This window comes from Taudactylus pleione, unplaced genomic scaffold (assembly GCF_031769625.1).
Source record: "Taudactylus pleione unplaced genomic scaffold, aTauple2 ptg000231l, whole genome shotgun sequence".
NCBI classification, from domain to species: Eukaryota; Metazoa; Chordata; class Amphibia; order Anura; family Myobatrachidae; genus Taudactylus; species Taudactylus pleione.
The window spans coordinates 4,456,365-4,470,225 of NW_028284633.1; the positions used below are offsets into that span (position 1 = coordinate 4,456,365).

Here is a 13,861-nt window from a genome sequence, read left to right on the forward strand (position 1 = left end):
GTATATTATTAATGATAAATAGGACCCAATGCCCTTACAGGTCATTAGCAGCTAGACAATACGCACTAACGTCCGTGGTGACGTTAGGAGTCTATTGTGAAGCTAGAGATGTACGGACTGTACACAAAGCACATTGTCAGCAAAAACAACTGACTAGAAGAATAGTGTATTATCGGGCTAAACAAGTCACGCAGCTCTGCGAGGTTCCACCATTTAGTAAATGACCCCTCCTGGCAGTATAAAGGCTTGTTGATTCTTTAATAATATGTGGATCATTTATCTATGTAAATATGATTTTTTAATTTTTTTAAATAAATTCTTTGTTACTGTACATTTTTAAAACAATACATTAAAACACAGAAATATAGACACTATGGACACTACTGGCAGCATTTGTACTGTCTACGGGAGAGCAAAATACTCAACCTACCTGCATCTTTGTTCCACACAGCGAGAACGCGGAAGATGAATGCGCTGAAAGTCGCGGCAAAGAATCCACGCCAGTAGTTCCTCACCGCAAAGTAGGAGGAGGTGACCTCAATGCTGAACAAGACACCTGTACGACAACATACATCAACAACACTGACACTAAGACATAATATCACACCAAGACGGACACTACGCTACGAACTACAGCTACAGCACTATGTTCATTCACCCACATTGGGGCAGATGTACTAAGCTCTGGAAAGTGATAAATTGGATAGTGATAAACTACCAACCAATCAGCTCCTGACTGGCAATTTTCAAACACAGCCTGTAACATGGCAGGAGCGGAGTGGCTGGTACTTTATCACTCACCAATTTATCACTTTCCAGAGCTTAGTAAATCTCCCCCATGTATGGTAAGTAAAGTGGATTGCTGACTGTGCCAATTGATTTTGAAGTTGGATTGTCACAAGGATAGGTGACGTGTGAAATGGAAAAATTATTGAAAAAAAAATAAATATGGAAAATGTATTAATTAATTACAAATAAAAATTAGACTCTTTCCCAAAACTTACGCACAGCTATGCAACTGAGTATTCCAGTAAATACATAAGTGGCATATCATGAAATCACTATGGTACTATCGATGTCATAGGTCAGTGAAGGGTAACAAGTGGCCCGAAGGCCACATTACAGCCCCCTGAGCCTTTACTTAGAGTACAACCGGATCCTTTTTGCTTTTTTTTGTCATATTTGTTTGTTATAGCTTGTAATACTTGTTTACAATGCCCTCTGCTATGCTATTACAGATAGGTGCCTCTTTTTTAGATTACATTTATTTTTTAATTTATTACTGAGATTGGGGGTAATGTGAGACCCTTTTCAAGGTTAGAGAGCCACCAGTGGGTCTACTGAAGTGTATCAGTTGGGGCCGTAACTAAGGGTGTGACTTCTTTGGTCTGCTCTTCTTTCTGGTCTCGGCAGTCCCACCCCCTCACCATGACATCATTATGACATCACGATTTTCTGCCATGTTACGGAACTGGTGTCAGGTTGCCTATCACTGCCATTGGTAGTGTTGGAATGTATTATTATAAGGTCCTTGTGCTGTTTTTGGTTCAGATATGACTACGATAGACCTTTGGCCACATTCTTCAAACATCATATTTTAAATATGTGCAATATGCTAGAAATCTCTAAGAGGTCATTTTGTTAACCAAAAATATGTATACAGTGACTACTGTATAAGCGATCAACAGGCCCACAGCAATGATCTTCTGACTGCCACAATGGTTCTATGAGTTCTGATGATCTCTATCAGGATTGACAGTCGTGCCTATTCCAATAACATTGTCCTCATGTGGTGTTTTTGTTTGAGAACACAGATAGTTCTCAGACAGCAGCTAAGTTTTTGACCAGCCTAAGGGCTCAATTCCAAATGGAGAAGAGCTATTGATGGATATAGAACATCAATGTAAGCCCATCTTTCTCCTGCATTTCTGGTTGGCCTCATCCGCTACTTGTCCCACTGGATGCTTTATCGATGCTTCAAGCAGGATGCCCAGGAAATGCTACTGCCCATCTTATTCCAAAATAAGAAGATGCAGGGCTTACTAACTTCCATGGTAAACTGACCAATTCTGATATACATTTTGGAATATACGCATCAAATTTCTAACCATAGATTAGTTAGCAAATGAATGACAATAATGTTTGAGTACACAGCCAGCAATTCTTTAGACAGATTAGAGCCACACTTGCCTCCTAGCGGGGTCCCAAAGCAACAGCCGACACCAACAGCACATCCCACCGTGAGAACATCAGTGTAATAATACGCCTGCTACTGATAGGCCATGGGCGACCACAGGACACAGCCAGAAGAAAGCAAGACCACCAAGACGTGGAGGACCACCACCGAGGAATTAGGTAGGAAGGATACAATGAGCCAAACGTTGGGGAGGAAGATGTTGGTGATGTGAATAAAGGCATTATCGATGAAATGAGGGAATCAGAAAGAGCAGAAGACAAGGTGGATGTTGGAGGTAAGAAATGGACAGGTATCAATGGTATTATCAGTTGACATTAAACATATGAGTTGAGGTTAAGCATGAACATGCATGAATTCAAAAGAGCACAACATGAGATACACGGTAGACAGTCGTGTGCACACGCACAAATATGACAACACAAACATTAAAAACAAAGGAGAAAAAAAATCAAAATGTGAGTGAAATACCTTCAACCCAACCCTGATTATCACAGACCCACATCTGCATGCTGCTACATCCCTTTTTCTAGCCCGAGTAGATGTCAGCTCCAAATGAATGAGGCTGAGATGTCCTCCAGCAGAGGAATATTAAAGAGCTCAGTTGTGTCAACCAAAATGACCACCGTTAGTAAGTAGGGAAATATTAGACTGGACAAAAGGCAAAATGCATTGGGCTCCAGTGGAGTTAGACAGGCAGGATGATGATGGAAAGAAAGAAACCACTCAAGTGACTGACAGACAAAGAGTTGATCAGTTAGAAAGACGTCATTCTGAAGGAATCTACACAAGATGGAACCAGAATAAGCAGCTGGTGGCCCTGATGGTCCAGAACTGCAGAGTTTAGTGGCAACTCACTGTGAAATCATTGCCTGGTGCAGGCCATGATATCAAACTTTGCCCAAAGACTACAATAGCTTTCAAAATCATATATTTAATAAAATATAATTTGCCTATCAGCGAAAGATTTCTGAGGACTATTGTGGCAGAATATATGGACTTTTTTTTGGAAGATTACATTACATTTTAATATAAAGAGAGCATACACAAAAGTTTAACAAATACTAAATGATTATAGTTCATATGGTTTACAAACCCTACACGATGAATGTAGAATGTTTGACTGGAAGGTCTCCACGTCCTGGTCATTATATGATACAGTCATTATATTGCATCATTTTCTTTCATTTGCTTTTGAGCAGCATTCCTTGGCTTGGCCATGGGGCCTGATTCATAGAAGGACACTAATGCGATCGTCATAAAGACGACCACTGCAGCCTACCTGTGTGCGGCGATGCATACCTGCGTAAATATCGTTACCATTGACACATATCAAGAGGCCATCTTGCCCTTGCGGAAGGTCTGACCAGTTGATCATGTAGTTCCCTCAGAGTGACAGGAAGCGACAGGAGGAAACAGGAAGTGACAGGGGGGACAGGAAGTGACAGGAGGAAACAGGAAGTGACAGGAGGCAACAGGAAGTGATAGGTGGGAACAGGTCAGAGGAAGCCATCATAGATGCAGGTAGACAGAAGTTAATATACAAAGGCAGCACTTGCCTCCAAGTGGTGCAGCAAAGCAGCATCCAACCCCCACAGCACAGGCAGCGGCCAAAAGATCCAGTCGTCGATAGGGGTCCTGAGTAAGGGCATTATATATGTGAGGGTATGCAATATTTCACAGATGGAATCTAGTAGTTACATCTTGGCTTTACACAGTAGTTGACATCTTCCAGAATCTTTACTAGCTCAAGGTACCCTAACGTCTGGTGCACATACTGTATGTACTATGATCTCACCATGAAGCGGCTCACACCAATATAAATACTTCGGAGTTAGCATGTCAGCAGTGTTTATATATAAAATATGAAAGCAATGTATTGCTTAATGTGGGGGGCAGCTGTCATGCATGTAATGCACGTCCCCCCACCCCCCCCAGTGGCCGAAGTATGATCTACAACTTGCTTGTATGAGGTGATGCTCATACAATATCTCAAATCTAGGTGTATTTTGCCTTCACTGCCAGTTATATATTCCAACATGGCGCATGTTCAGTCTGTTTCCTATAGCGTACCTGTCAGATAAACGCTGCGAGAGCAGCCATGTTGTGGGCCGGGCTAATTTTCAGCTCCTAACTGCCATGTCGCAGGCTGTGTTTATAAAATGACATTTAGGAGCTGATTGGTTGGTACTTTACCTCCGTTCACTTTATCTCCACCCAAGGCTTAGTAAATAGACCCCATAAAACCAGTGTACATTCCAGAGTTTAGCAAACAATTGCTGCTGAAGAAAAGACTGAAATATTGGGCCTAACAATAACTAGTGTGATAAGGCTCCGTTATAGAGTGCATGAGGCACGTCCGTTTGATATTGAGGAAAATGTGACAACCTACAATACAGACATACGTTATTTAGTTAATACAGTAGCTTTCAGGCATCAGAGAATGAGTAAGATTTGGATAAGGGCCCTTCGGTGACGCTCTTCCCTTCCAGGCCACAAACTATCCTGATTGTTACTGATCTGCTCACCGCCGCCCCAGCAGCACCACACAGTCATTGTTCTGTCTTCAAACAACGCACCTGACCTAGCACTGACCGACATCTGAGGACCAGCAGCACCACACAGTCATTGTTCTGTCTTCAAACAACGCACCTGACCTAGCACTGACCGACATCTGAGGACCAGCAGCACCACACAGTCATTGTTCTGTCTTCAAACAACGCACCTGACCTAACACTGACCGTCATCTGAGGACCAGCAGCACCACACAGTCATTGTTCTGTCTTCAAACAACGCACCTGACCTAGCACTGACCGACATCTGAGGACCAGCAGCACCACACAGTCATTGTTCTGTCTTCAAACAACGCACCTGACCTAGCACCAACCGACATCTGAGGACCAGCAGCACCACACAGTCATTGTTCTGTCTTCAAACAACGCACCTGACCTAGCACTGACCGACATCTGAGGACCAGCAGCACCACACAGTCATTGTTCTGTCTTCAAACAACGCACCTAACCTAGCACTGACCGACATCTGAGGACCAGCAGCACCACACAGTCATTGTTCTGTCTTCAAACAACGCACCTGACCTAGCACTGACCGACATCTGAGGATCAGCAGCACCACACAGTCATTGTTCTGTCTTCAAACAACGCACCTAACCTAGCACTGACCGACATCTGAGGACCAGCAGCACCACACAGTCATTGTTCTGTCTTCAAACAACGCACCTGACCTAGCACTGACCGACATCTGAGGACCAGCAGCACCACACAGTCATTGTTCTGTCTTCAAACAACGCACCTAACCTAGCACTGACCGACATCTGAGGACCAGCAGCACCACACAGTCATTGTTCTGTCTTCAAACAACGCACCTGACCTAGCACTGACCGACATCTGAGGACCAGCAGCACCACACAGTCATTGTTCTGTCTTCAAACAACGCACCTGACCTAGCACTGACCGACATCTGAGGACCAGCAGCACCACACAGTCATTGTTCTGTCTTCAAACAACGCACCTGACCTAGCACTGACCGACATCTGAGGACCAGCAGCACCACACAGTCATTGTTCTGTCTTCAAACAATGCACCTGACCTAGCACTGACCGACATCTGAGGACCAGCAGCACCACACAGTCATTGTTCTGTCTTCAAACAACGCACCTAACCTAGCACTGACCGACATCTGAGGACCAGCAGCACCACACAGTCATTGTTCTGTCTTCAAACAACGCACATGACCTAGCACTGACCGACATCTGAGGACCAGCAGCACCACACAGTCATTGTTCTGTCTTCAAACAACGCACCTGACCTAGCACTGACCGACATCTGAGGACCAGCAGCACCACACAGTCATTGTTCTGTCTTCAAACAACGCACCTGACCTAGCACTGACCGACATCTGAGGACCAGCAGCACCACACAGTCATTGTTCTGTCTTCAAACAACGCACCTAACCTAGCACTGACCGACATCTGAGGACCAGCAGCACCACACAGTCATTGTTCTGTCTTCAAACAACGCACCTGACCTAGCACTGACCGACATCTGAGGATCAGCAGCACCACACAGTCATTGTTCTGTCTTCAAACAACGCACCTGACCTAGCACTGACCGACATCTGAGGACCAGCAGCAACAGCTGCTACATCCAGAGAGTGTGTTTCTTCTCTCACTACCCTGGACGAGGTCATTTGCTGATTTGCCCCCTCTCTACTCTACTGTCCTCTTATTAACACTCAGGAAGTTATTTGCTGCCTTCACTCTGTAACTGCAATAGCCCCAAATCTGTCAGGACAAGTAGGATCTTTTACACCTTCTCTTCTAGTCCTCAGTCCTTCCCATCATTTAAGTCTGCCCCAAGGAACACACTCTCTGCTTGTATCAAACTATCCTCCATCCATGACCTCTTCTTAACCATCATCATCAACCATCAGTTACAGAGACATGGGGGGTCTATTTACTAAGCCTTGGCTGGAGATAAAGTTGACAGAGATAAGGTACCAACCAACCAGCTCCTAACTGTCATTTTTCAAACACAGCCTGTGACATGACAGTTAGGAGCTGATTGTCTGGTACTTTATCTCTGTTCACTTTACTCCAACCAGGGCTTAGTAAATAGACCCCCTGATTCCCACAGTGAGGCTCGTCCTCTCCTGCAGCCCTTTCACATGATGGTCTCAGATCTGGCTACAGCTCCCGGCCAGGAAGAAGACAGTAAGTTGTGTGTGGACTCCTCCGCTCTCCCTGCTGCACAGTCCTAACAATTGTTCAGTCCATCTTTTAACCAACATATAATCTGGAATTTCAATACTTTTCTTTCTGCCTTTTGCTTTGATCTATAATTCCCCACAATGACCATTTACCTGTCTGGTGCCCTCATCTCTTATCATCAGTGAATTAAACATCTGATTTGTTATTCACATTACAGTTACGCTTCCTAAAGCTGGGTACACACTGGAGTGATGTCCGGCCGAATCCAAACGACATATAATGGCCGGATCACGTATGGCCAATCTGCGCGGTCCCGTGATCGTAATGATATCTTCCGGTCAGCCACACTGCACGGGCAACCGGACGATATCGCATGCGGCCGTGCAAGGTAATGAAGGATGGAATGAGGGATCGTGCCCTCCTTCGTTACATCGTTATGATGTGTACCGCGGATACGATATGTTGGCCGCCAGATGGTTCTGCTACACATCGTCTAGTGTGTACCCAGCATTGTTCTCTAACCTTAGTGGAACGCCTCTTCTGATCACAGTGATTGCCAATTCCCTGTAAATCAATTTTGTGTCTTTTTTCTTTACAATGTCCCTCTGTCTGTCAGACCTTGTCACGCGCCGGCTCTCCTGCGCCACCTGAACCGCCTTCCGCTCAGTCATGTCGCTTCATGCTCTCAGAAGTATCAGTTATACATTTGGGACTACTTTCCACTTCTCGCCCATCTGGGCAATAGTAACCACATGGTCTTGTCTTGTCCCACACCAGCTCCATCACTCCCCAAAGACTAAACATTTTGCTATCTGAATTTTTACACTGAATTAAAATATTCTATAATATACTACTTATTTCTTCGGCATTTGTTTTTATCAGCTGACATCGGGCGTGATTCAGACCCGGTCACAAGCGCTGAGCGCTCGCAACCGGGTCGATGTTTGCCCACTGGGCATGCGCACAACGGAGCCGGCTCCACTGTGCGCATGCGCGAGACCCGGCTAGCGACGTGCGCTCAGTCGCTCCGGGTCTCGCGCCAAAGGGGGCGAGTTGTCGATGGTGGTTGACAGCTCGCCCCGTTTGGTAGGCGTGGCCGGTGGAGTGGCTTCACAAATGGGCGGCCCCACTGACATCACCAGTGATGTCAGTGGGAGAGCTTCCAGCTCTATTACCACAAGGGTCTCGTCGCAAGCCCGATGGTCGCGATGGTCTTGACCAGGAGGCCGCACAAAAAAAAAAAACGCTCAGAGTCAGAGCGAGCGCTCTTTCAGAGCGTCTGTCTCTGAATCAGGGCCACCCAGCGGTGCCCAATGTTGCTGTAAGAGGGGGCGGTGGGGGATCAGGCGCTATGCGCAGTGTGAGCGAGGTAGCGTCTGACTGAGGTAAATTTGCTGGAGAATGAAATGAATGAGGTAGAAAAGCTGTAAGTATTGTGCAAGAACAGTGTATAAGCAGCTGTGACCTGTATTTATCATTGTCACTGTCTGATATGGGTAAGATGCGTCCTAAAATTGTCACTATAGTGAAATATATTGTTATCTTTGGCTAGTGACGCCATTTACAAAAGCGTTTGCCGTCACTGTTTCTGCCTACTCCCGTACCAAGTGCATTTCAAGGTCCACACCTGCGTAATAGTCTTAGTAACCTCCCATCGGGGTAGGTGCCTGACCCTAACCCTCCCTTCTAGTGCCTAATCCTAACCCTCTGGTAAGTGCCTAACCATCCCTCCTAGTGCCTAACCTTAACCCTCCGGTAAGTGCCTAACCCTAACAAATGTGTCAACCATTTTTATGTCGACTATCTGCATGTTGACCGTTTGACGCTGTCGACCATCTGTACATGTCGACCCCTTTACACGTCGACCTTTAGTGTGTCGACTTTTTATCCCCATCGACGTTTTGTCCCTGTCGACCTATTGCCTGTCTAACATCTGGTGTCTATCTAGACATTGTCTACCTTTTTATCGTAGATCTTTAGACCGGATACCTTCTGCGTCAGACACAATCTGTAACCTGAGTCACCATCAATCTACACTAGGTGGCGCTAGATGCCATACTGTATATGTATATAAACTGCACTGCAAATGACGGACCTGTTTCATTTCATTTTACATTAAATGCTAAAAAGTTACATAAAGTACATAAAGCTAAATAGATCTGAGTTTTCAAACTGAGTTTATGAAAATGTAGAAAGGAACTCTGTGCTACAGTATAACGGGATTAGTAACCAGCTCAATTCATTCTAAACATTCTCCTGGCACACACACAGGAGCCACAGCCAACTGGTACGACCATCCAAGTAAGACGCCAACGCAGGCAGCCCAAGCCAGTCCAAGGCATTGTGGGTATTCAGTCATTGGCAGCCAAAAGGGCAAGAAGCCGATCGCAGTAAGACAAGCAAGGGTCCATTAACTCCAGCTCCTTACCTCATAGACGTCGCTGAACACGGACATGAAGTTGCTGAGGACGGCGGCGCAGATGCTGGCGATGTGCACGAAGGGTCCCTGGAAGACAAGCAGACACAGGCGCGTGAATACAGCATACAATCAGGGGAAGGGGGGGGATCGGACAAGGGAATTCAGGTCACAGTTTATACAGTATATAAAGCAGGCTTCAGCGCATATTGTTGCACGGAGAACCAGCCGCGCTGGGAGGTGTAATTAGAGCCGTGATGGGTATCAGGCCTCAATTAAAGTTAGAAACAAATCCAACTGGTGCAAGTTTGCTCCTCTGTAAAACCGTCTAGCGCAGCGGCGGCCATTTTAATCACACGGACAGCATTAGGAGTCAGAAGGAGGCAGTGGGCCTGATTCACAGTCATAAGCAAGTTCAAATGCGGCTGTATCTATCGCTTTGCGCCAGACTGTGCAGGTGGTGTCGCGAGGCTGAATGCACACCATTAAGAACCTAACAGAGGTGTGCGCTCCGTAGTCATTTCTCAGCTCTGAGTAACAAGTCAACAGTAGGGATGGCCATCGACCATCGATAGTTACCAAACTACAGATGGTCGATGGTTTTGCCATCGATGGCAAAGTGGAATACTATGGGGGGGGGGGGGGTTTCAGCTCCCGACAATGAGCTTAGCCCAGCCCCCTCATTTTTGATTGGTCCTCAGCCCGCCGTGCACCCAGCAGTGGTGGCCGTTGAGTGGTGCAAACCATCCGTGGAAACAGTTATTGTACCATCAATGGTTATCATCGATGGTGACCATTGATGGAAAACCACGAAAGGCCTATCCTAGTCAACAGCAACAGGGCATTCCCGCATTAGAGAAACGTTCTGGGGGGGTGTCCTGGGGCGTGTACATTCCGAGTCCTGCGTACGCACACTGCACGGCATTTTTAGTTATGGGGGGAGGAATAAGCGCAGATGATAGTGATAATGGCTGATCTAGTGGACGGACGACCGTATACATGCATGAGACTCAGAATACTGGTGTATAGTCGTATTAACATGCTGTTTACTATAGGCGTCCGGAACTGCAGTCACAAGACGTTTGAGTCATAATCAGGGCCAGCGTGTTCAACTCTAATGGCCCCCATACAAGGTGCGATATAGCAGCCGTTCCGACGGATTGGTACGATATCACTGCTGTATCAGACCGTGTGTGGGCGTGATATCGGACAGAGGGCCTGATTCAGAGCCGCTCGTAAGCGGCTGCTCGTTCGCTCCGAGCGATGTTCGCACAACTGCGCATGCGTATGGGTTGTAATACGCATGCGCGAACCAGTCATTGCGGTCGGAAATTGTGTGCTCGCAAAATAGCGAGTGCCTGCTAATTTGAGTGACAGGATGAGGCGTTTGTGGGTGGTAACAGGGGAAGGTGCTTGAAAACGGGGAGTGGAGATCCGAACGCAGGCGTGCCAAACGGTCAAAACGGGCGTTTTAAGGGTGTGCATAATTAACAAAGCAGCGTCATCGACCACGTCACTTGGTTGTCTTTTAGTCTGAACTGCTCGCATGATTGTGGTAGGAAAATCCAACCAGAAGCACTGCGAGCAGTTCATAGCCTTTCGATGTACTCGATTAATCTAATAAATAGCGGAGATGACGTAGGATGCGAGCGGCCAGGGGGCGTTTTAAAGAAAATAGGGAGCGCATGTTTCGTTCGCTCGTTCAGACATAGAGGCGTCAACAGACCGCAAAGAGCGAGCGCTCTATTTAAATACCCGGCCCCTTTTTCTGACCGAGCGAGCGCAAATAGCTTCCGGCTCTGAATCATGCCCAGTGGGCGCTCCCATGGGGTCGTACATCGCACCTCCAGATCATACTGCATGTCCACTTGATCTGGGGATGCGATGTACGATCCCATGCCACGCTATACGGGTGGGGGAGGGGGGGTGTCGGCATATCAGGCGGTCGGGCAGCGGTTTGCTCCGTGTGTGGGAACTGCCCAACATGTTGGCCATTGGATCGGCCGTCGCGTCGCAAGGTGCATATTGCACCATGTATGGGGGCCTGACAAGTACAAAGTACATTTAAATATTCAGTCCAAGTATTTGTGTAACGCAGCACAAGAGCAGCCAGTGTTCTCCCTGCATGATCACATGTGCACCACTTCTATCGCAAAATGGTTTGTCAAGGGGCAACTAAGCCCCCATTTGCTGGCAGGGACGTGCAGTCATGGTAGCCGAGCCTCCCCTCTATTAGTCCACTTGGCATTGCGAGTGCTGAGACCCTACCACAAGGGTCTCCTCGCAATGCCGATGGTCACGATAATCGCGACCATCACCAGGCCGCACGCGCAAGCTATGGGTGTTCACCCACAGCTGTGCGAGCGGCCTGGAGGCCAGAATTAAAAAAAAAAGGACGCCCTAATTCAGAGCGAGCGCACGCAAATAGCGTGCGCCTCTGAATCAGGCCCTGTGTTTTTATACATCTGTGCCTCCCCAGCCATTCACCTCACCATACGTCACTGTGTGCTGGATGTGCTCCTAGCTCTAAGGGAGGCGTATAAGGGCTTCATTCTGAGGCGGCCGTACGGTCTACGACCGCACGGCCGCCTCGATGTTTGTCCAGTGCGCATGCGCACGAGGGAGCCGGGTCCTTCGTGCGCATGCGTGAGACCCGCTACAACCGACAGCGCCGCTCGTAGCGGGTCTTTTTCCAAAGGGGGCGAGCTGTCGATGTTGATTGACAGCTCGCCCCGTTTGGAAGGCGGGCCGGGGGGGTGGCAGCCCAAACGGAGGCGTTCCCATCGGAGCCAGAAGCTCTCCGGGGCTTACAACAAGTGAGACCCTACCCTAGGGTCTCGTCGTAAGCCCCGATGGTCGCGATGGTCTATGACCATCGCGACCATCACCCTAGCGGTCGTTAGAGCTGTGGGTATAAACCCACAGCCTAACGACCGAAACAGAGGCGGCTGGTCAGGATGCAAGCGGCCGCCCAGTTTCTGAGCAACCGCTTGCATCCTCCGACCGCCTCTGAATGAGGGCCATAGTCCCACTGGGGGGACCTAACTGCTGTGTGAGTCTCTTGTAGAGACCCATATCGCCTCATAGCGTGGAAGGCGTTAGCGTTAGAGCGTAGAACATACACAAAACGTATATAAATCTGACATGGAACATGCGCCGTTGTGGCGTGTAACACTTGTCGCTCCTGCTAGTGTCGCAGAGCTGCACGCATGACGAGATGCTTCGTTCTCCGTGAAACATACGCACATTAATGCGCTTTACATGCGTGTGTCTTTTGCTGCCCAAATGGCGTCACCTGTACATAGGTAATCCTCGTCCCTTATAGAACATTTTTGCATATGTAACATATTGATGTGGCCGTCCTCCAGCCAGTATAACGGTGATGCCAGCTCGTTATGTTATTTGCAGAATAGAATTTCGCGGAGTCTGGGGGAATCCCGACTGACTCAGGCCGATCTGCTGATCTATTAAAACCATCACAACTTATCAAGTGACTAACCTGCTGAACAGTAAACTATTTATAGATGTAATTATCGTGAAAACGAAATGAAGAGCCCCTTCTGCCGCGTGTTTCTTATGGCCTGGTGCAGATTGTGTCATAACCTCTTGTATCATATTACCCCCAATTAATGTGATATTAGTAATCCCTGGCCGCACTTAAAGAGACACCATGTTTCTGCCATGTTGTGCGCAGTTCTGGTTCAGTAAATGTGGTACTAGGGCTTGAATAATTGGGACCAAGGAAAAGCTGCTCGGAGGGACTGTATATAGGCAGTTTGTTCTACAACAGCCTAAAGTGTAAAGCTGGGTACACACTATACAATGTATCGTACGATATACAGTTCTGACGCGGATTGGAATGAGATATAGTACAAATCATATAGTGTGTTCCGCACGGCAGATGGGACGATGAAATGAACAACGCATTACTGTTACATGTAACGACGCATCACGCCATCGTACACCAGATCGTGCGGTGTGCACGGTGCGTTCGATGTATCGTTACATCACATCACACCATTTCTGTGTCGCACCATTGTATGGTGTGTACCTAGCGTTACAGTTGTGTCTGATTGCTAGTCTGTTGCTGGTAATAAGGGGAACTTTGAGGGAAAGGGGGACCCAAATAAGTGTAGCCATTCTCGTCAGGGCCGGATTAATAATGGGGCTGATGGAGCTACAGCTCCAGGCCCACCACCAGAATAGGCCCACAGCAGCATCTTACAGGATAAAAAAAAAAATTAGCTTCATCCTTCATTAGCCTGCCAGTTCGATGCCCCGCCCCCACAACCCCGGCCGAGACCAACCCTCCTCCCCAGACTCGGACTGAGCTGCCCGGGAGGTAATTCCCTGGTGAGTCCCGTTCTGTGAGGGGGCGGGGCTTAGCGGGCCACGAAAGGGGGGGCTCGCTGCCATCAGGGCTGGATTAACAGCTGTGTGGGCAGCTGTGTTAAGATCCAGCCCCCTGCCCATACAGCCCCCTGCCGCCCGAAGCCCCGCCCATGGTCAATGTAGCTCCGCCCAC

The 13,861-nt window shown here is 47.7% G+C and overlaps 1 protein-coding gene across 3 annotated transcripts in view; it reads right to left on the reverse strand.

Moving 5' to 3' along the window:
- The window catches only part of CLCN1 (chloride voltage-gated channel 1), a 257,489-nt gene that overhangs the window by 60,213 nt on the left and 183,415 nt on the right, over nucleotides 1-13,861 (reverse strand). For 2 of the 3 annotated variants that reach the window (XM_088479387.1, XM_088479386.1), the window contains 3 exons: nucleotides 9,349-9,426; nucleotides 2,191-2,269; nucleotides 431-556 (listed from right to left, as the gene is read on the reverse strand). In XM_088479387.1, the coding sequence (XP_088335513.1) occupies nucleotides 431-556; nucleotides 2,191-2,269; nucleotides 9,349-9,426 (283 nt within the window). Of the gene's footprint in view, nucleotides 1-430; nucleotides 557-2,190; nucleotides 2,270-3,753; nucleotides 3,833-9,348; nucleotides 9,427-13,861 lie in introns of all 3 variants that reach the window. The other variant, XM_088479388.1, reaches the window with a different exon arrangement.